At 43.8% G+C, this 22,913-nt stretch overlaps 1 protein-coding gene across 2 annotated transcripts in view; it reads right to left on the bottom strand.

The window, feature by feature from the left end:
• Positions 1-22,277, bottom strand: part of MAP4K3 (mitogen-activated protein kinase kinase kinase kinase 3) — a 134,699-nt gene extending 112,422 nt beyond the window's left edge. For both annotated transcript variants that reach the window (XM_045009748.1, XM_045009749.1), the window contains exons 1-2: positions 22,070-22,277; positions 3,962-4,019 (exon numbers count right to left, since the gene is read on the bottom strand). In XM_045009748.1, coding sequence (XP_044865683.1) covers positions 3,962-4,019; positions 22,070-22,171 — 160 coding nt within the window. In that variant the 5' untranslated portion in view covers positions 22,172-22,277. The remainder of the gene's footprint in view (positions 1-3,961; positions 4,020-22,069) is intronic.
• Positions 22,278-22,913: the final 636 nt, after the last annotated feature.

The raw sequence follows: 22,913 nt of genomic DNA, 5'->3' as shown, positions 1-22,913 counted from the left end.
AGTTGCAAGACATCTTTTCCACCTACTAAAAGCTGAGAAATCTGGTAATGTAACTGTCTACTCATGACTCTATAGCTCCAGGGGGGAGCATAGTGTTTCTATTCCTCTTACTCAGAAGATTAACCCAATATAAATCATGTTAGGCCACCTACTGTGGTGGTGGTCCCCTCTTTATATTACTGTGTAAGATGTCCTGAGAATAGTTCCAGTTTCACAAACATGTCTTGTTCAGGGCTATACTACAATTAAAACTGACTTGTACTATTTAGGATGAGATGTGTATGTGCAATACACATACACAAGACATATCCAATTACAAATATAATCAGTTAAAATATTAAGATTTTTCTCTTCTAACCTGACCTTAAAGTGAAACAGTGCAACAGCTAAAAAGTAATAAACTAAAGGTACATCTTACAGCATCTGTTATGCTCAACAAGTCTAATCAGATCAGTCCTCAGCCCTAAAACACTTTATGATGATATGTAAACGAGATACACTTTGTAGAAGCCAATCATATACATAACTAATACATAGTTCTATTATAGTGGCCCACCAGGTCTACTTTAGCTTTCCATTCAAATGCTGAACTTTTTGAAGTGCTCTAAAATCTGCATGGTTACTCAGACTGACTTGAAATCTGGTATGCCTTGTGAGCAGAGATCCTAGAAATCCATTTGCCATGGAAAAACACAGAATTTGCATTTTTACAGGGAACCTTTAGTTTTTACATTTTGTGAAAAAATAAAAACATATATTAACTAAATTTTACTGAAAGTGCCAGTGTCACTTATTCCAAAGGCTCTCAAACTAGTGAGTACTCCCCCCTGGGGGGATGCAGAATGTATATGGGGGGCCGGAGGGGGAAGGGTGCGTGAGAAGCTCCTGGTGGCAGCGCTGCCTTCAGAGCTGGATGCTTGGCCAGCAGCCACCGCTCTCTGGCCACCCAGCTCTGAAGGCAGAGTGGAGAACAGCAGCTGCTGGCCTGGCACCCAGCTCTGAAGACAGTGCCACCATCAGCAAGCACTGAAGTGAGAGTGGCATGGTATGGTATTACCACCCTTACTTCTCCACTACTGCTGCTGGCGGCACTGCCTTCAGAGCTGGACAGCCAGAGAGCAATTCTGTTCATTTTATTATGATTGATGGCACTGGTAGGCTTCGAAATTGTTTAAAAATTGTAAATATCTCAATAAAACATTTTGTTCAACTGATACCTATATATATTGTGGCTAGGGAAACAAAAGTTCAGCATTTCATTTAATCATGGTAAAACATGGATTTTTATGCTTTTTTATTGGAGAATTTTGGTTTTTTTAATCATAGAAAACTAGGATCCTGCTCATGAGGACTCTCTGGCTAGGATTAGTGAACCAAATTTGGGGTAATTTAACCCAGGGGTTCCTGAGATACAGCTTTTAAACAAGGGGGTGGAAAGCTCTCTTAAGGTTGACATTTTCCTGAATGTTTTATTGGGAATCAAACCATGGCTCTGATCTGCTTGAGAGTTAGCCCCAACTAGTTCTTGGCACCCACTACTCCTTTGGGGGAGCAAAATTCAGTAAAATATTCTCCAAAGAGTTTAGGGCACACACTCAATGGATTACACTGAGCATTAGAGGACAGAGCCAACAGGGTTTGTAGTCCTATAAGTTTTGTTACAGCTGGGTAGCTCAACCGGATAAGCAGTAGTCCTTTAAACCCCACCCACCAAGTGTCAGTTCAAAACCTGCCTGGGGAAGAAATCCGGAAAAAATTTGTAGTCATCTTATTCAAAGCTTTCCAGGGGAGGGGTATGTTATTTTATGTAAGGGGAATTTAATCAAAATAATTGAGGAAAAAAATTACACACTCAAACACTGAGTCTGCTCCCAAAACCAGTCCCAACAGTAGTTAAATTTTACAGCCCTTCACTCTTACCCAAAATATTCCATTTAACACTACTACACTTTCACTTACCCATCATTAAACCCACCAACTGCTCTCATATCCACCACACTGCTGAGAATCTGCATGGCAAGAAGACCCTTGTGCCCCCTACTGACAACCTGCACAATTCATTGCTGGAATGCTGAACAGTAGATCCCTCAAGGTATGTATGTACCTCTTTCCTCTGATCACACACATTGGAGGGAGGGCCTCCGATCTAGATCTCCTTACATGACAATCACACCTCTACCAAGCTGTTCCAACTAATGCCTCCGCCGTTCCGTACTCCTACACCTAAAACAAGGAATGCAGTGGAATGCATGCAGATAATTTCCAGCTCTGGGAGACAGAGTTAGTGTTGCATTGGTGTGAACTTTAACTCCGAATTTCCTGGTTTTCAGAAGTTTGAGCTTTGCTGAAGGGCATGAGATACTTCCACACAACCTCTATCTGGGTTAAGTTTTTTTTTCTCAGTGAATTATAGTGTGTTTTAGTCAGGGTCTCCATGAGTATTTCTGGGCTCATGGAATATGCTGAAGTCCTGGACCCTTCCAGCTCATCTACACTCCTCCTATCTTTCTCGGTTAGTATTCCACACCTTCTCTCACTCTGCTTCTCTTCTGTCTCACTGTCTTCATTTCTCTTACCCTGTGTAGTTTTCATTTCACACAGACTGATAGATATTAACAATATTGGGTTAACACTTTAATACTTCATGATTTTGGGGGGAAAATGTACACCTTATACTAAACTGAAGCTTTAAAAAGTTTCCTTTTAAATGTTTTGCACCCATTGTTTGCTCATTTCTAGATAAAGAATATATCTATACTCATAGGTGCCAACTCCGTAGTTGCTCCAGGGTTGGAGCACCCATGGAAAAAAATTAATGGGTGCTTAACAGCCAAGCTCCCCTCCCAGCCCCCCCAGCACCTCCCACCTGCTGGCAGCCCCAACAATCAACTCCCCCCGCTCACTGCCAGCTGTTCCGCAGAGTGCAGGAGGTGCTGCGGGGGCAGAGGAGGAGCGGGGACACAGCAAACTCAGGAGAGGGGAGGGGACGGAACTGGGTGGGAAAAGGTGGGGCGGGAGTTGAGTGGGAGCAGGGCCTTGGGGGAAGAAATGGAGTGGAGGCAGAGCCTGGGGCAGAGCGGGGGTTGAGCATCCCCAGGGAAAGTTGGGAGCCGGCACCTCTGTCTACACTACAACTGAAGGTGTGATTTGCAGCTCAAACAGTTTTAATCTAGCTAGCACACTAAAAACAGCAGTGAAAACATGGCAACACAGACTAGTAATGTGTATACATGCCCAGAGGGACTGGGCAGGTTTGTAGAGCCCACACTGAAGACCATGCCACTGTGTCTTTGCTACTGTTGTTAGCATGTCAGATTAAACCTAGCACAGATATGCCTATCCAAGGTGCAAATCATACCTTTGAATGCAGCATAGACATACCCACAGTACAGACTTTGTCCAACCTGCCGCTCATTCTAAAAAGATTGTATGTTTACAAAAACATAATTCTTGGACACTTTTCATTTTCTTTAAGAGGGTGTCTTGATTCCACTCTGCCACCCATATCTTCCTGATATTAACCTGCATGGTGGGACTATCTGAGAATGCTGTTCTTATATTTATCGGTTATATCTAATGCAAAATACCATTCACCCTCTGCAGCACGATATGCAGAGACAGATGTAAGACAGGAGTACCACAGCTAGAGTTAGCAATGCAAAACAGCAGGCAAAGCAACACAATAAAAGAGTAAAAATAATTCTATGCTTTTTTTTTTTTTTGCACTTCTCTATTTGTGTTCATCCTTCCATCCTTAAAAAAGTATGTCAATGAAAGAGAGGATGCATAGCAGGAAATTTTGGGGTGAGGGGACCAGAAATTATCCCTATCCTTCTTGATGGCCATTTTTTTTAAACCATTAATTTTGTATAATAAGAGCAAACAAAAATGAGCACAACTAAAACATGAAAAATATTTGAAGTCTGTAAAGCAGTAAGCGTCAAAAGAAGAGGACACTTACCTGGTTCTAGTTTTATTACTTTAATTGCCGCTAGCTCACCCGTGTTAACATTCCGAGCCTATAAAAGAAAAGAGAAAAGTATATCTTAATTTTATATTCTTCAGTAATGTGAAGAGTTTATGCCAGAGCAATTAAAAACTCACTACATGAACTAAACATTAATTTAATTTTTTTAAACAAAGGCAGAGTTTAGAAGTCTGTGCTAAATTAAAACATTTTGCAGATTTATATGTTACATCAGATTTACGATTAGTTTAAGGTTAGGGGAACTTTCAGTTAAATGTGTTACTGTAATAAAACGTAATTGGCCATAAATCATATATTGTGATTAGCTAAATAAACATTGCTGTGCAGTTAGCACTATTACACTATTTAGAACTTCTTTTAATGTACGAGCCACATGACTATCTGATGACAATAAGCCAAACGTCATTGAGAAGACCTTGGCTTCAAGAAGCCACACACCATAATCCAAACATAATGCGTATTTTATAATACTCAGCCTTTTTAATCCCTTCTTGCCCTGCCATCTTTTCAAACAAAATGGTGAACTATGCATTAATTCTTAACCATACTCACAAGACTGATTTTGCAATCACAACCTGGAAATCTTTAACGAGTTTTATATGGACATTTCTCTCAAGACTTTTTCACGGTAAATTTATTTTCTAATTACAAAGAAAACTATCTTGCAAGGACACTAAACAAAATTAATTTGGAATAACGTGCGTGCTTTGGCACATCAGACATAAATTATGCAACAAGGGCCATGAATTATGCTGTATTGATGCTCTGTAAATTTGTGACATACTGGGAATTGGGACAGGTTGCTTACAAAATAGTTTCAGCCTACATGGCTCCCAAACTGGGGGATCAGGAGGTATGCAGCAGTAAGTACATTGTCTTGAGGAGAAGCTGCTTCCATCCAAGGCTCTTGAATCTTGTTGCTTTCAAGACAGTACTTCAACCTTTTCTGCTTTGTATTCTACTACATACCCCTAGTTCCCTACCCCACCCACCCACAGTATCTTCTTCCTGTGAAGCCATTAAAATCAGCTAAGGAGTTAGAAGACAGTATGAAAATAGCCCTCCCACTGTCCCAGCCCAATATATGCAGCAACTTGATTTTGAGCAGCTTCCTAGAAAACTTACATGGCAATTGCTCAGCATCAGAATTACATTATACATTGGGATGCTGTTATGCAAAAATGTACCTTATAATAGAGTAAAAAATTAATGAAAGCTAAATTTTAAGATGACATTAAAAAGAAACTCAAATATGGTAAACAGCCTCCCCCCTTCTTAACTAATCATCTAGGACCATTGCTTGGAAGAATTTACTGGGCCTTAAAAGTATTTTGTATAAATCCACCAGTGTGTTTCCAGCCCTGGCAAGTCATGATATAATACACCTTCAGACTCCGTTTAGATTAGCAGTTCACTTTTCCACCCTTTCAATTACAACATGATGTTAGCAGATAAAATTTTCAAGTCACTTAAGACCAGCTTTACAAAGATATTACAGTGCCTAAAGAAGAAGATATCAATGAGTTGGATTTTTAAAAGTTTCTAGGCATCTATCTGTATCTTTAGGCTCCTAGGTATCTTTAAAAAACTGGTCCTTAGAAGCTTAAGTCCCACTGATTTACAACAAAACTTAGGGTCCTAGATCATGTTTGAAAATGGGACTTTGGAGATTTAAAAAAAAAAAACTGAGCTGCTCTCTTCATCACAATGCTTGTGAAAGCATGAAATTCCGCCTATCGAATGATATAAAGCCTCTCCTTCTGTAGTGGTGTGAGAGATGAGCTTGTAAACTCCTGTTTGAACTGATGTTGAGAAAACAGCAAGATGTTAATCAATATGTGAAACGAGTCACCTGGCAACCTGCCAAGCCTAGAAATAAATTCTGCAAGCCAGTGGGAAAACATAATAATCTCAGATTTCCATCTTTGGTTTTCTACCCTTAAATTAGAATGAATAAATTACCGGTAAGACTCGGCACACCACTTCTGAAAAGTATCAGAGGGGTAGCCATGCTAGTCTGGATCTGTAAAAAGCAACAATGAGTCCTGTGGCACCTTAAAGACTAACAGATGTATTGGAGCATAAGTTTCTGAAAGGTTGCCAACCCCTGGTATAGGCCAAGCCCCAGGCAAAAATCAGTCAATGACTTTACTTAATCGGAGAAGCTCTCCCATTGGTGTAGGTGGCGTCTTCACTAAGCCGCTGCAGCACTGAAAGTGTAAATGAGCCCTTAGTGTTTGGCAGAGACCAAAGCTTGCATAAGGGATAGATGGCTGAAGGTCAACCAGGATAAGACAAATAATATTTGTTGGTTAAAAAAAAGCAACCAAGAAATATGCAGACACTACAGAGGAAGGTCTGCATTCATCTTCTGATTGCACTTGCAGTCAAACCAACTTCCAGCTACTTCTGATGAGCAAGAAATAACAATGGCCAAGACTGCCACCCCCCTATTTATATATGGGTGGGAGTTTGCAACTGCTTCTTTCCAATGCAGACTTCACTACTGTTGCTCATGCCTTTCTAAACTCAAGATCAGATTATGGCAGGGGTTCTCAAACTTCACTGCACCGCAACCCCCTTCCAACAACAAAAATTACTTCATGACCCCAGGAGGGGTGACCGAAGCCTGAGCCCGCCCAAGCCCCACTGCTCTGGGTGCTGTGGGCATAGCCCGAGCCCCACCACTCTGGGCAGAGGGGCCAAAGCTGAAGCTCAAGGGCTTCAGCCCCAGTCGGGAGGCCTGCAACCTGAGTCCTGCCAACCAGGGCAGAAGCCTTGGGCTTTGGTCCTGGGTAGTGGGGCTTGGGCTTCAGCCCAGGCCCCAGCAAGCCTAAGCCAGTCCTGGTGACCCCATTCAAAGGGGGCTGCGACCCACTTTGGGGTCCCAACCCACAGTCTGAGAACCACTGGTTTATGGTGATGTGCTCCAAATAAAGCTGCATCTTAAATCCATCCAGAAAAATCAAACTGATGCAGAAGTCATCTGTCCATTGACTCATCTCACCATGAGTATATTGCAGTTATTTTCCATGATCTGTGTTGACTGCTATCTTTTTTCCAGATGGAATTAAAGATGTTGGCATTGGTTTATGCAGCCCTATATGGCTTTCTACCAAATGCAGCATCCACATGCAGTCACACTGGCAATTTTGATATGTTCCAAAACCATAGCAAAAATACCTATACTAATTCAGTCTAAGATCAACACTGATATAGATTAAACCTTCACATCTGAGGAGGTTTCTCAGCATTTTAAGGCTTGGTCTACAGTGAAAAGTTAGGTCATCATAGCTACTTCAGTCAGGGGAGTGAAAAACACACCCAACCAACATAGCTGTGCCAACCTACTCCCCTAGTGCAGAGGCAGCTATGTTGACAGAAGAATGCTTCTGTCAATGTAGCTGCCATCGTTCTGGGCAATGGTGTTCCTACACCAATAGAAAAACCCCTTCCCTTGATGTCGGCTGTGTGTACACTATAGTCTCGACAGGTTAGACATAACCTAAGTAACCTTTGAGACACATTACTTCATCAACTGGGGCCTGGGCTACACTACAGTTAGGTCAACATAGGGCAGCTTATCTCGACCTAATGATGTCAGTGTACACACTACAGCCTTGTCCCGCCAATGTGAGTGCCCTGCTACACCGACATCATAACTCCACCTCCACCAGAGGCACAGGGCTTTTGTCAGTGTAGTTATGGCGATAAATACTTACTTACATAGGCTGTTGGCTGTCTTGTCAATTTCAGACTGGAGCCCTGAAATTGACAAGAAAGCCAGGCAGCCCAGCTGCCCACCCAGCTCCCCGCTCAGAGAGGTGAGAAGCCCGGGGGGCTGCCCCCAGATCTCAGTAGTGAACAGCACTCAGTAGTGCTCCCCAGTGGGGAGCAGGGAGGTTAGAAGACCAGAGAGTACCGGTAGCTGGGCTCCTGGCGAGGAGCTGCACAGAGCTGAGAGCCCTGGCTCCCAACCCCCAAACACTGCCCCCTTCAGTTGGTGGAAGCGCTCCTAGGGATGATGCGCACCACCGACAGAAGAGTAGTGTGGACATCAGCCACCACAGTAATTACTGCAGTGACTGCAAGTCGACCTAACATAGGTCGACTTCAGTCTGAAGTGTAGACATGCCCTGGAAAATAGCCACTTATACCTCTGAAAACAACAGGATTCCAGCTTAAGAAGTTAAATAAAACAGGTACCTGGTCAGAAACAAAGACTACGAATGTCTCTATAAAAATGCAAGAGGCTTAAAGTAAAAACAAGTTAACTAGAATGCCTATCAATGGAAGAGGATCTTAATATACTAGGCATTATTGAAAAAAGTAGAATGATAAATCAGTGGGGTACTATAATACTTGTCTGTAAACTATACAGGAAAGACTGATTAGGCAAATGAAGTGGAGTAGCAGCACTGTACTTAGAAGATTCTACAGGATTTAGCAAGGTAAAAATTGAATGGAAAGGACCACACAGTTGAATCTTTCTGGACACAAAGCCCAAAACTGTAAGAGAGTGTGTGTGTGTGTAAATAATGAGGGGTGTGCATGTATGTATGTATGTATGTATTTAATATTAATTAGTAGGCCTATACTACTGGCCTCCAGATCAAGAAAAGGATATTGAATGCACAATATTGAGAGAAATCAGAGATTGCAAAAATCTAAGAAAAAAATAATGGTGGACTTCAGCTACCAACATAAACTGGTCAAACGGCACTTAAGACAAAGTTTAAAGAAGCCAATGCTTCTTGGAATAGCTAGTTCTAGAGCACAAGAGCAGAGGCTATTCTTCACAGTATTAAATAACAGTAGTTGAACCACTGAGTAATAGTGACTACAATATAATTAGATCGAACATCTTAGGAAGTAAGATACCAAGAATTGACATAGTGACACTAAATTTTAGAAAGGGATATACAGACATCCCCTGACTTATGCAATTGTTCTGTTCCGGAAAGCCTTGCGTAACTCGAATTTTGTGTAAGTCGGAAACGTATACCTGAACGTTAGGCAAAAATTTCCACAACTCAATCTTATTTCTGGTTTATGGAACTTTTTCTGTAAGTGCTAATTTACGTAAGTCGGGTCTTGCGTAACCCGAGGAGCATCTGTATTTCAATAAAATGAGGCTAGTCAAAGACACTGAAGTTAAGAGTAAAAGTGAAATCTTTAGATCTGGCATGAATGCTATTTAAGGAAACCTCAGCAGGTATTCTTGAACAAAAAGGGAATCAGGATGGCAAGAAGTAAACCCATTTGCAAAACAAAACAAAAAGCTTGAAAGGTTATTAAGCCAAATAGATCCTTCAGGTTTGAATATCTAACCCTAGTGAAGCTAATACACAAGAACATAAATTATAGCAGGCAATATGCAAGAGGGAAATTAGAAGGGTTAAAATGGAAGTCAGAGCAAATAGCTAAGGCTCTTCATTATTGGTATTTACCAATTTTCCCTGAAATATTCCCACTGTTTTGTTTGAAAAAGCCAGTATTCAGGTCTTACCGATTTTGACCTGAATTTTGGGATCCAGAAATTTTTTGCAGGAGACTAAGATGGGGCTTGCTGAAAAGCCGGCAGGGTCCAGCAGGGGTCTCTGTCTGGAAAGGGGTTTTAGTACTCATGGGCCAGATGATCACTTCCCTCCTGAACTCGGAAGCCAGTACCACCTGACTGTTGGGAGCGGAAGGCTGTACCCCAGGCGTACCGGCTCCCTGCTGAACAGAGACTACTTCTGAGGCCAGCCCTTCAGAATGGGAGTCGACAGAGCCGTGCTGCACTGCTGCAGCGATCAGACCTAAGGCACAGAACGCCGTCTGCTTTCCTTCCATTATCCTGTCAGGCAGCCTGTACAAGGGAAGCAGATGGGGCAGTACTGAAAGACCAAATTGGCCAGGATGGGACTGTGACGGGATCCCCGGGGTACAATATGGAACTGGGGTACTGCTGCGCCACCTTCACTCCCCAGCCTGGGCCATCTCTCACAATGCTTTGCTAGTGACAAACAGCAAACCCCTCCAGATGATCTTATCACTTAGCACAACAGTGAGGAGTCCCACACCCAGCTAAACTGCAGGAATGCTCCCTGAGCCACTCCCAAATCACACAGAGAGGCACAAGTAAGTCTCCCAAGCCCCCAGCCTTGCACCCCCAGAATATACCGTCTTGCCCTGATCAGAAGCCTGACCAGTATAAGTTTATTATCCAGTCTTCCCCTCCCTCAGTGTGGAGAGGACACGCATTAACCTTTGTAAACTGAGCTGAGATTTCCCAAGCACTTCAACCAAAACACTGTTTTAGGTAAAATATAAAACAGATTTATTACGTACAGAAAGATAGATTTTAAGTGATTATAAGTGGTAGTTACCAAAGAAAATAAAAGGTAAGCACACTCTAAAATTTTCAACCTTATTAGACTAGGCAGTATTTAGATCAAGCAGTTTCTCTCACCCCACTGGATGCTGCAAGTAGTTTACAGTTCTTAGTACATAGGCTTCCCCTTTAAGCCTGGGACCAGTCTCCTGAATTCAAGTCTTCGTCTTCCCAGTGTTCTTGTTAATTCCAGCATGGGTGGGGGAGGAGAAAGGCAAACGCATGATACCACTGTCCCCTATTTTATATCCTCAGTCCATGTGCCTGGAAAACACTAGCCCAGACATGTCCTGGAGGGCTTTGCTAAATCACAGAGTGAAGCAATCCCCCATTGTGTGATGCTTGTGCAGCCCTCTTACAGCATTGTAAATCCCATGTTTACAATTCCCCTACTGATTAATGATCACTTAATACGCTCCTGGAAGTGGATCACCTCCTTTGTTGTCACTGGAGAACTGGCAGTGGATGACTCTCAAACTTGAAACATAATCCCCACGCCCACAGATACCAGGCATTCTTCCCCCTTCACCCCATAGCTCCATGAGTATTGGGCATCCTTCCCCACCCACCTTTTGGTCCTGGTTTTTACCAATTTTTCTCCTATTTTTAATAAAACCCAATAAATTCCCAGGACATTTTAAAAACTAAAAATTGAAAATGACAGGCCTTACAAATAGCTAATGACATTTAAAAACAAAAAAAAACAAAAAACAAGAAATTATGTAACCCGCAGGAAGCCTGCAAAAGAATTGGTGGGTCTGCTGGAGCACCAAAGTTAAATGGAGCAATTAAGGAAGATCCATGGACACTGATGAGAAGATAGAAGATTTATTTGTATCAGTCTATATCACAAATGTTGTTAGGGACCTGTCCTTTTCTTGTAATAAAGATAAGCTGCTATCAGAAATTGAAGTGTCAAAAAGAAAAGGTGCTGAAATAATCATATAATAAAAAGCAGTAAGTCACCAGGCCCAGAGGGTATACATCCAAGAGTTCTGAAGGAGATTATTTATGAAGTGGCTGAGCTGCTAACAAAAACATGCAAATTTTCATCAGAAACAACTTTTGTCTCAGAGGGTTGGAGGGCAGCAAGTATTATACCCATATTTAAAAAAAAAAAAAAGTAGTAGTAGTTCTAGGAATGATCCAGAGAATTACAGACCAAAAAGCCATATGTCTACTTGGCAAACTGGTTGGAACTCATAATAAAATACCTGGAAGATCATGACATGATAAGGTCTAATCACCAGAGCTTCTGCAAAGGGAAAGAGTGTCACTCTAATCCAAGGGATCTCCAACTTCACTGCACTGCGACTCCCTTCTGACAACGAAAATTACTACATGACCCCCGGGGGCGGGGGGGCCCGAAGCCTGAGCCTGCCCAAGCGCCACCGCCCTGGGTGTGGGGGGCCAAAGCCCAAGCCCAAGGGCTTCAGCCCCAGATGGGGGCCTGTAACCTGAGCCCCACCACCCAGGGCTTAAGCCTTCAGGCTTCGACCCCAGGTGGTGGGGCTTGGGCTTCGGCTCTGGCCCTGTGTCCCAGCAAGTTTAAAGCCAGCCCTAGCAACCACATTAAAATGGGGTCACGACCCACACTTTGAAAACCACTAATCTATTAGAACTGCTTGAACATACCAATAAGAGAGAAAATAAAGGAGACTGGTTGACAATTTTACAACCTTTTTTCAGGCTACTAGACAGGGTAAGTGGTCAATTTTCACCATGGCAAAAGATTAACAGCTGGTAGCTCAAGGTTCAGTATTTGGTCTGGTGTTGTTTACTCTAGTTATTAACAGTTTTTGGAAGAGAGGTGTGCAGTGAGACAGCACAATTTGCAGATGACAATTATTTAGGTTAGCTAAATCCAGAGAGAACCATGAGGAACTAGAGGGATCTAAGTAAGCTAGGTGAATGGGCAAAAAGATGGCAAAGTTCAATATTTATAAATGCAAAATGCTGCACATTACAGGGAAAATTGTAAACTACTCATACACCCTACAGAGTTCTAATTTAACTGTTTCAGCTCTGGAAAAGAACTTGGACACCACCCAACGTGGTCAGATCAGTGAATAACTCTCCTCTGTGTAGCAGCAGGCAAAAAGCAAACAAGCTGTTAGGATGCATAAGGGATGAATTAGAGAACTATTATAATGCCATTATAAGTCAATGGTCAGACCTCATCTGGAATACTGTGCACAGCATTTGTCACCTTATCTCAAAAAGGACATGCAGAACTAGAGTGAGCTCAAAGAGATTTTAATATGAAAAGAAATAAAGAAGACTGGGATTGTTTACCTCAAGAGACAAATAGGAGAGAAAATGGTAAACGTATAAAAAATGAATGGTCTAAGAGGCAGAGAGAGAGAGAGAGAGAGAGAACATAAGCTCCCAGTCTTATAAGACAAGAACCCTGGGGATATTCAATTAAACTGAAAAGTGACAAATTCAAAAAGTGAGAAAGGAAATACTTTTTCACACAATGAATAATTAGACTGTGGCACACTACCAGAGGAAGTCATTGGATATGTCTTATGCTACAGCTCGGAGCAAGCCTCCCAGCCAAGACAGACAGATTAATGCTTAACACTCTAAATAGCTGTGTGGACATTGTGGCACCGGCAGAGGCTCAGGCTAGACACCTGTGAGCTCAGACCCAGGGGTAGGATGGGCTTAAGCTCAAGTGGCTACCCAGAGCCTCTGCAGTGCTGCAATGTCCACACAGCTATTTTTAACATGCTAGCATAAGTCTGTCTACCCGAGCTGCAAGATTCAAAGAGGGATTGGACTTTTATACTGATAACAAGAATACCCAGAGTTATAGCAGTTAATGGTAAGAAAAATTTGGGAGGGATATAAATCTTCATGTTTCAGGGTTTAAGCCAATCTCTACTAGGGATTTGAATGAGACATCCATGGCGGAGTGGATTATCCCATTTCTCCCTCCTGTGAATCTTGTTTCCCTATTATGCGGTTTCTTGAACCTTCCTCTGAACAATCAGAGACAGGACACTGAACTAAGTGGACCCTGGTCTGATTCAGGGTATGGCTACACTTGCAGCGGTACAGCGCTGAGAGTTAAACCTGTCTTTGTACAGCTGAATAGGGAAAGCGCTGCAATCTGGCCACACTGACAGCTACCAGCGCACTGTCATGGCCACATTTGCAGCATCTGCAGCGGCATTGGGAGTAGTGCATTCTGGGCAGCTATCCCACGTTCAAGTGGCTGCAACGTGCTTTTCAAAAGGGGGGGTGGGGTGGAGTGTGACAGGGAGCGTGGGGGAGAGAGAGAGAGTGGATTTTTGGAGCCGACACTCTGTCAGCAGCTGCAAGTTCCGACCCACTCCCCCACCCCTCTCTCGCTCACTGAAAGCACCAGATAAGCAGCCTCCCTGAAACAGACTCCCTCTCCATCCCTCCTGCACGGCCGCACTGCTTCTCTCCTCAAGCTCCCTCTCTTCAAGCAAACACTAGCTGTGGGCGTTCCAAAGGGAGCTCATTCACAACAAACAGTAGCTGTGTTTGTTTTTTTGATAAGCAGCTTTGGGAGCCCGGAGTTCACAACAAAACAAACAGAGGCATCACAACAAAACAAAGAGCGTAATCTTTACTTAAAAGCATTATGGGAAGCTTCCGGAGGTCAATTACAGCGTAGTAAGATTATTCCCTGTTTACACGGGCACCCCAGCACTGCAGCACCAGCGCTATTCTCTTTATTCCTCTCGTGGAGGAAGAGTACATGCAGCGCTGTAGCCAGGGAGATACAGCGCTGTATGTGCCTTGCCAGTTTGGACAGGGAGTGAGTTACAGCGCTGTAAAGCCACCACCAGCGCTGTAACTCTCAAGTGTAGCCAAGGCCTCAATCTGGTAATTCTACATTCCTTAGGGGGCTGTATACCATACACAGTACCACCAAACAAGGAAGTGGGATCATTTCCCACTAAACTGTAGGTGAAATGGGGTGCAGGGGGGGACTACCTCTACAAGGCACCTATTGATACACATACAGAGGCACTTAGAGTAGTTACATGATCTTTTATTGCTATCATCTTCAAAAAAATGAGAGGCAGTAAGTTAACAAGTTTCTCTCCTTGAATATTCAGGTCCAGTATTCCCCACTTTCACAACAATTTGTTACGAACAAGATGCTGTCAATTATCAGTTTCATCTTTGCTCCAACTACCTACCAAATAGGATGCTTTCTGAGATTTAACATGAACTAAGAGCAAATTTTCTGCAAAGATTTTCTACAGTGCAGAAAGGGCAAAACCACAACTTTCCCTTATCGAAATCAAGGGACATTGCCTGTAACTCAGTAGGACAGAATAGTGAAACTGTTTTTTCAGAGAAGGAAAATCATTAGTTAATTCCTCTTTTGAGATTTTTACAGTAGTGAAACCCATAAACAGTAGATGCATGAAAACAATTTACATGTGCCAGCAGAAATATTTTTCACCCTGCCTAATAGGTGTCAGTTAAACTTTTTCCAAGCCCTTTTTAGCTATATGGAATTCTGTTCTATTCTTATACCACGCTCATCACTGTAGAACCTGAGCACTTTTCAGTAGCAGCCTAATTACACATCTGCTGCGTGTTGTTTATTCTCTCATCTCCTCAGGAGGAGGAAGCATGTGCATTAGAATGTCTTGTTTTGGTAGGGTTGTTTTGTTTTAAATATGGGTTGCTATGCATTTATGTTAAAGCAGTGTCAAAGAAATGCACTTTGCATTTGGAAGTGGTGAGGTTTGGGATAGTCCTTAGTTCCTGTGGGAGTTCAGGCTAGCTCCCAAGAAAGTTCTGTGTCCCTAACATGCATTTTACCCTTATTGTAAAACACTGTGCCACAGAAGCATGCTTGTCAACCACAGTCAATCCCAGAGCTTTAGGTGGTATTTTAGAAATCCTGGGGCCAACCATGGAACACCACCAGGATAAGGACAGAGACCCTGAACTTGATTTGAAATTCTGTGGGAAAACAATGTAGAGAGCGAAAGGCAGGTTATGTGCTTGCAGTAGCCTATGTTACAAAAGAGTGCTCTGTACTACTTGGAGTTTTCTAAGTATTAAATCATGCCCAGAAATATTGTGTTGCTGTAGTCCAACAGAGAGATGAGAAGGTGTAAATAACTGAGGCCTTGTCATCATCCACCAGGCTAGGACGAGTCTCCTAGCCAACTGGAGATGACAAAAAGTATTACTCACAGATGCTTTTACGTGAGAGCTTAGAGTTAAGTGATGAATACAAGAGTTCTCCTAGACTTCAGGAGAAACAGAGCAACTGTGGCTATGTACCTTCAACCAAAGGGAACTGCACAATGACTATAAACTCTTCAACCTTCCTCATCACCAACATCATTTCTGTCTTGCAAAGATTCAGCCTGCTGTTCTTCCTCCATGAGTTGATCTTGTCCAAGCACCAGGACATCTTGGTGACAGAAGAGTGGTGGTATGTAGCAGAGCTGCACATTACTGGCACTTGAATCCATGTCATCGGACCACTTCACCTTATGGTTGCACGTAGATATTAAAAAGGACCAGCGAGAGAACTGATCCTTGTGGAATTCCACAAATGAGGTGGAGTACTGGGATTTGATAGAAAAGGTTCCAATTCAAAAATTATCCTGGCAGAGGTGACTGCAACCAGGAAAACAATTTTGATGGAGCAGACTAAGTGGCTTGAATGGCAAATTTATTACGGTACATAAAACTGATTAATATTATGATGAAACCACAAGTTAAAATTAAGTGTCCTGAGGGTACCTCTGAGATGCTGCCTGCAGGAATCTCTGAAGTACAGTTTTACTCTGAAAATGACTAAAAATGATAACATCTTACTCATTAGATCCGCTCTGTGTTTAGACAAGGTCATATCTGCTGTCTTTGGAAACAAAAATAAGTTATTACTTTTTACTCCTGTTAGCACTACAGACACAACACAGCTCTGGGAAAGGGAGAAAGAGTCTAATGTTGCTTTTGCATCTGTCACAGAAATATTTAAAAAGTCCCATTTACAGACCTAATGAGTTATGCCTATGTAAACCATCAAGGCAATATAGCTTCACTGGAGAAAGGCATTCTCCTCATAATCTGATGTGCAATACTTTTGTTATCTTAATTTGCATATTCTGGAATGAGTTTGCATGGCTGCTGGTTAGGAAAGATATAGTCTTCCCTATAAACCAAGCACATTTGATATGGAAACTATTGCAGAACCAACATAAAACCTCACACATCCATTTTTTACAGACATTCCATCATCATCTCCAATTCCTCTCTCAAAACCCACTTCAAAGGGGCTTATAAAATTTAGCCTTATGTATTAACTTTAAGAAAAATGGTGTATCCTTCAAATAATGTGCACTAGCACATTTTTGGACACCATATAAAATAACAGAACTGACCCAAACAACAGCAGGATCTTATTGTCTTGACCCATGTCCTCATCTCTCTTCACCTTCTCCTTAGCTCTGTCCATACTACCTACTCTTATTTTAAATTGTAAAATATCCAGGGCAAGGACGCCATCATTTTTTGTAACATAAACACAGCTACATATCTATTTTTGTAACATACTAAATACATCTGTGGCTATAAAGAAAATAGTGACCATTCAATGGTATATCCAGGTTGAAAATCCAATTAAAAAAAGATCAAGAAAATCTAAGGATTCCAGGAGATACCACATTGCCTTGACTCTATCGTCTCAATAACTTTAACTCCCCCCCCCTTTTGGGTCCCAAGTTAACCCCCACGTAGTCACAAACTGCATGGATACTGAAGTCATGGCAGAACAATAAACCTGGCCAACTCCAATCCCAAGGGTACCTGAACAACACAATGAATCTAATTTAATCTTATCCTGGAACTTGCATGTACATGGTGAAAACGAATCCATTTTTCAGAACAGGACTTATATGTCTGAAGGTAGATCAAATCAGGAATGGTACTGACTTTATTAGCCACCGACAGAACTCAGCCAATGCCCTACTGCTCCCAACAGACCCTTGCCAAATCCAAAACAACTTAAAAGTAACATACATAAATAATAGTATTATAATTGGAAATATTTAATTCTACGGTTTGAGGTAATATCTTTTAAGGTTAACCAATTGATCCAGGTTTGCTGATTTGCATACATCTTAATATCTCATTTATAATGCTGAAAACACTTGATCAAAAACAAACCAAAACATCACTCCAGTTACTGGAACCATTTCAAAATTATTAACTACACTGGAAGAAAGCTCAACCAGGTTCAAAGTAGCACACTGAGGGAGGACCTGAACATTGAGTAAATGTACTTTGAAAAAGTCAAAAACCTAATCAGATTAGATATCAGCATACAGATAAGGAGCAGGGACAAGGAAAAAACAAGCTCATTTTCTACAGAGCTATCCTTAAGAGCAGGAGATTTGGCAAAAAGGGCCCAAAATCTGTGTTAATATTTCAATGAGATCAGGTATAATTGAGGTTCCACACACCAACCTAAATTGGTTTTATGAACATTCAATTAAAAAACATTAAGGTGGAATCAGTGTTGCTCACATACAACACAGCATTAAACATTAGAAAACCAGAAATGCTTAGTGAAGGTCCCTCCACATATATCTTAAAAGAACATCAGTGTTGCAAGAAAACCAAAAAATGTTAAGGTAAAACTTCCAACACAACACACAGAAAGTTTAGTTCTGCCCCACACACATGCAAGCACATGGAGACAAAGTAAAATAAATGTGTGTGTAATGCCACTTGGGGAACTGGCAGCCATACTGCATTAGTCAGTAATTGTGCTGGACACACAAAATGGTAACGTGATTATGGATTTTTTTTCATATTAACTTAGTGAGTTCCTCGTGGCAGCTTTAAGGAAGCAAAGTTAAAACTGTCTGGTTAACGTTGCCTTAACTGGGGGGGTGGTATTATAACACTGACATTCTTTTAAGCGATATGCTTAACCAAGTATTTCCTGGTTTTCCAACATTTGTGTTTACATTCTGAAGTCTCATGTTCTGGAAGGGTACAAGGAGTAGGAGACGCTGTTATACAGTAGGAAAATTACCTTCACCTTAACAAATTAATCAGTGGAACAGGTGATATTAGAACTCATGATTTCCTGGCTCCCAGCCAGGTGAACACTATACGCTAAAGGTCATTTTGAAGGAAGCAAGCAACATATTCATCTGTCTGATCCTTGTTCCCCACTAAATTCAGAGGAGAAAATGGTGCTGAAATTATGTCAGAATGCAGTTAAGGGGTCTGCACACCATGCTGGCAATATATAAGTACACCAACACGACTCTGTCATCTCAAGCCTGGTCTACACTAAGAGTTTAGGTCGAATTTAGCAGCGTTACATTGATTTAACCTTGCACCCGTCCACACAATGAAGTCGTTTTTTTCTACTTAAAGGGCTCTTAAAATCTATTTCTGTACTCCTCCCCCGACAAGGGGATTAGCACTGAAATTGACATCGCCCGGTCGAATTTGGGGTAGTGTGGACGCAATTCGATGGTATTGGCCTCCAGGAGCTATCCCAGAGTGCTCCATTGTGACCGCTCTGGACAGCACTTTGAACTCAGATGCACTAGCCAGGTACACAGGAAAAGCCCCGGGAACTTTTGAATTTCATTTCCTGTTCGGCCAGCGTGGCAAACTCAGCAGCTCTCAGCAACACAGGTGACCATGCAGTCCCCCCAGAATGTTTCTACGTTCCCCCTATCATCTCTGTCCCTGAGGTTATCGCAGATTAGAAAGCGAAAAAAACACACTCGCGATGACATGTTTTCCGAGCTCATGCAGTCCTCCTGCACTGATAGGGCACAGCGTGATGCATGGAGGCATTCAGTGGCAGAGGCCAGGAAAGAACTGCTGTGTTTGCTTAACGGCAAAAGTATCATGCCTCGCTAGCGATCCTGCCGGAGCCAGGTCGCTGTGTCAGCCTTGGGCGGGGGCATGACCGCTGTGTGAGCAGGAAGGCCTTAGATATAGACATTACATTAGGTAGCTTCTGTAGCTAGAGAAAACATTTCTGTGCATTTGGCAAACTGTGGTTATCACATTCACCTAACACACAAAAGCCCTGTAGTGTAGTGGTTAGCACGTTCACCTAACACAGGAAACATCCCTGGTTTGAAACAGGGTGGAAACAGGTCACTGTTCCTTTTTCTGACTCCCCTCCTGCATTTTTAGTCTTAGACCAGACCGTGCTGTGAAATTTTACTTTGAATGATGAGTTAAATAATATGGAAGCTCTCTCTAAGTTATAGGTCCCGGGTTCCTTATCCTTTCAGCTGCTCTGGTTAGGGGTGGGGAAAATTTTCATGAAGCCTTTTATAGGGACTAATGTTATCTAGGACTCTGAAATAATCTTAACATGGCCCATAGAGTGTAATCCTTCGTTCTGGATTTGTCATTCCACAAGCTGAACTGCTCCTTACTACTGTCCAGGCTTCATGCGCCATGGGAGCAAGGGGCAGGCTGGGGTAGGTGCGACCGCGCTGTGCTGCTGGCTGGGAGAGCAGCCTGAGGCAGAAGCCTCCAGCTCGCATGATATTCCAGGCAGGACTGAATCTCCATGAGACGAAACTTAAAGAAGAGAATGACCTGGAGTCACTCCCATTTGGTGCTCTAAGAGGAGGATAGCCATGTCTGTCCAGGCACCCCTGATCGACCTCACCAAGGTCTGCCAGCTGAGCGGCACCATGCCAGGCAGGAGCTGCGGACGGAGCCCCAGACAGGCAGTGAGCTGAGCCGCTCACCCCGCTGCCAGTCTGGGGCTCCATCCGCCGACCCGCTGGTTCCGATCATCCAGGGAGGCAGCGGGCTGAGCGAGTCCAGTGGATGGGACCCCGGTAAAAAGGCATGAAACGATTGTCTGCCACTGCTTTCACGAATCGGGGGGGGTGGGGGGGGTGCTGACCACATGTACCCAGAACCACCTGTGACAAAGTTTTTGCCTCATCAGGCATTGGGAGCTCAACACAGAATTCCAATGGGCGGCGGAGACCGCGGGAACTGTGTGATAGCTACCCACAGTGCAATGCTCCGAAAGTCGACGCTAGCCTCGGTACTGTGGATGCACTCCGCCGAGTTAATGGTCTTAAGTGGGGACACACACAATCAACTGTATAAAATAGATTTCTAAAAAATCAACTTCTATAAATTTGACCTAATTTCGTAGTGTAGACATACCCTCATTCTGAGCTCCAAAAAGGTTTAATAATGTCTTATATTTTAAGTGATGGACCTTTTTTCCTTTCACAATTCAAAACAGCTTAGATTGAGGTGCTCAGGTTCTTCCACACACTCTATGCTGACCTGATCTACCCATTTTCAGATCAATTTGACTTTTCTTTAAAAACTTCAGAGAATGCAATATGTGGCTTTAAATGGAAACGTGGGTGAAAGCTTAATAATATATTCTCTTAAAAATTACTGTACATGTATTCAGAGGTTATTAATACAGTGCTATATATGCTACTGTGCTCATATCCTATTTGGTTGTGTTACTCTTTTTCTTGTTACTTGTTTTCTGGTGCATTTGTTTGAACAAAAATGTGATGCTGACATATTAATGTAGCTGAGACCTGACTGAAATGAGCAATTAACACCTGAAGGGAAGTCTCATTTCTTGGAGGATAGAATTAGAGAGGTAAACAGAACATTGGGTTTAAAAAGAATGTCTGAGCCAACTAAGATAAGAGGGAGAACATCTAGGGAGCCATTTACTAACAATGGACAAAGTAAGTTAGACATTTAGAAATTATGTAACGATCAGGTTGTATATAAACAGTATACTGACAGAGCAAGCGGTACAGAGTCCTGCAAAGTGACCAAGACTATCCAAAAATGTATGATCTAAGAAATAGTAAATGCCACGAGACAGGTAAATGTATATGAAGGGAAAGTGCTTCTGTGTAACTTTTGATTGTGGTATGCTCTAGACTAGGGATAGTCAATTATTTTTTGTCAAGGTACAACTTTCTTGGTCAAGGTATAATCAAGGTCCAGACTCCAGTGAAAATAATAAAAAATAATGATAATAATAAAGTAAAGTAAATAAAAAGATTTCAGGGTTCATACAAGTGTCCAGATTTGGTCCACAGTCCACCTATTGATTACCCGTGTTCTAGACCCACTCCTAAGTTTCAGTCTGATCAACTCAGCATAGCTTTGTTGTATACCAAATAAAGGAACCTGAGTAAGAAAATCTGGAGTCGAACTGGTTTCTTGGATCCCAGAGACCTGGGCAAAGTGTTTGCCCAGACCTGAACAAGCTGTTCTGGATGAACTGAGGGGAATCCAAACACGTCCATGTATATTCCCACCGGAATTGTTTTCTCACTAACTCACGTTGAAGGCAGCGGGCTTGTTACAAGCCCAGGACAAACATGTTGGAAAGTTGTCCCGGGCACCTCCTAGCCTAGGCTCTGACAGGGCGGCGAGAGTGACACGGCCGGCCGCGTCCCTGGCAGAGGAAAACCCAGCCAGCCTGGGCTCTGCGGGGCTGCTCCCCCGCCTGGGAGGGAGGATGGGAGAGGCTGGGGGGGGGGAGGGCCCCGTGACAGAAGCCGGGCCCCCCGCAGAGGCAGGGACCCCAACCCCTGCGGCCTCCCAGAGGGGGGCTCAGCCAGGCGGGAGGGGGAGCCCGGCGGCTGACAGGCGCTGCCCGCGGCGGGGCCGGCGCCGGGGCCTGCCTCGGTCGCTACCTTGTAGACGTCGCCGTAGGTGCCGCTACCGATGCGCTGGATGAGCTCGAAGTCCTCCTGCGGGTTCCGCCGGGAGAGGTCGCGCACCCGCCCGACGCTCATGGCGCCGCCGAGGCCGGGGGCCCCGCTCGGTCACCGCCGGGGCCGGCTGGCGGAGGGGGGGACACCGAGGAGCGATCACCGCCGCCCCCCGGCCTGCTCAGCCAACATGGCGCACTAAGTGACACCGTGCGCATGCGCCCACTCGCGCGCCTCTGGCCCCCGCGACCAGAGACACGGGGCGGGGACGCTACGGCCCAGCGCGCGCATGGGGCGGGGCGAGGAGAGCGGCGCGCGCCCCAAACTCAGCGGCTCAGTCCCGCCCCTGCTGCCCACGTGTCTCCCAGCTGGCGGCGGGCGAGCTGTCAGCAGAAGCGGGGCGAGCCTGGGGCTCGGGCTCGTCTAGTAACTGAGAAACCAACGCACAAGCCTGGGGTCAGTCCGCTCTCCATTCCCCGGGCTGCCCTGACCCACTCCCAACCCCCGGCCACACCAACCCCCCAACTCAACAAGGCCCCGTCCTGTTCCCCCGGCCACACTGACCCCCGTCCACTCCCAACAAGACCCCGTCCCAGTCATTGCCTCAGGTTGCACTAACCCCCTCCCCTACACCCAACAAGGTCCTGTCCTGCTCATTGCCCCCTACCGGGCTGACCCTACAACCAACAAGAGACCCCATCCCACTCATCCCAGGCTGTACTGGTCCTAAACCCAACAACCCATCTCCCCTTGCCAACCCAATCCGTGCTGGCCGCTGTGGCCAGCAACATCCCATCCCTTTTCACTGGCCTTGCCTGCGGCAGTT

This window comes from Mauremys mutica, chromosome 3 (genome assembly GCF_020497125.1).
Source record: "Mauremys mutica isolate MM-2020 ecotype Southern chromosome 3, ASM2049712v1, whole genome shotgun sequence".
NCBI lineage: Eukaryota > Metazoa > Chordata > Testudines > Geoemydidae > Mauremys > Mauremys mutica.
The sequence above is the reverse complement of the archived record's forward strand: the minus strand, read 5'-3'. Positions and strand labels throughout refer to the sequence as shown.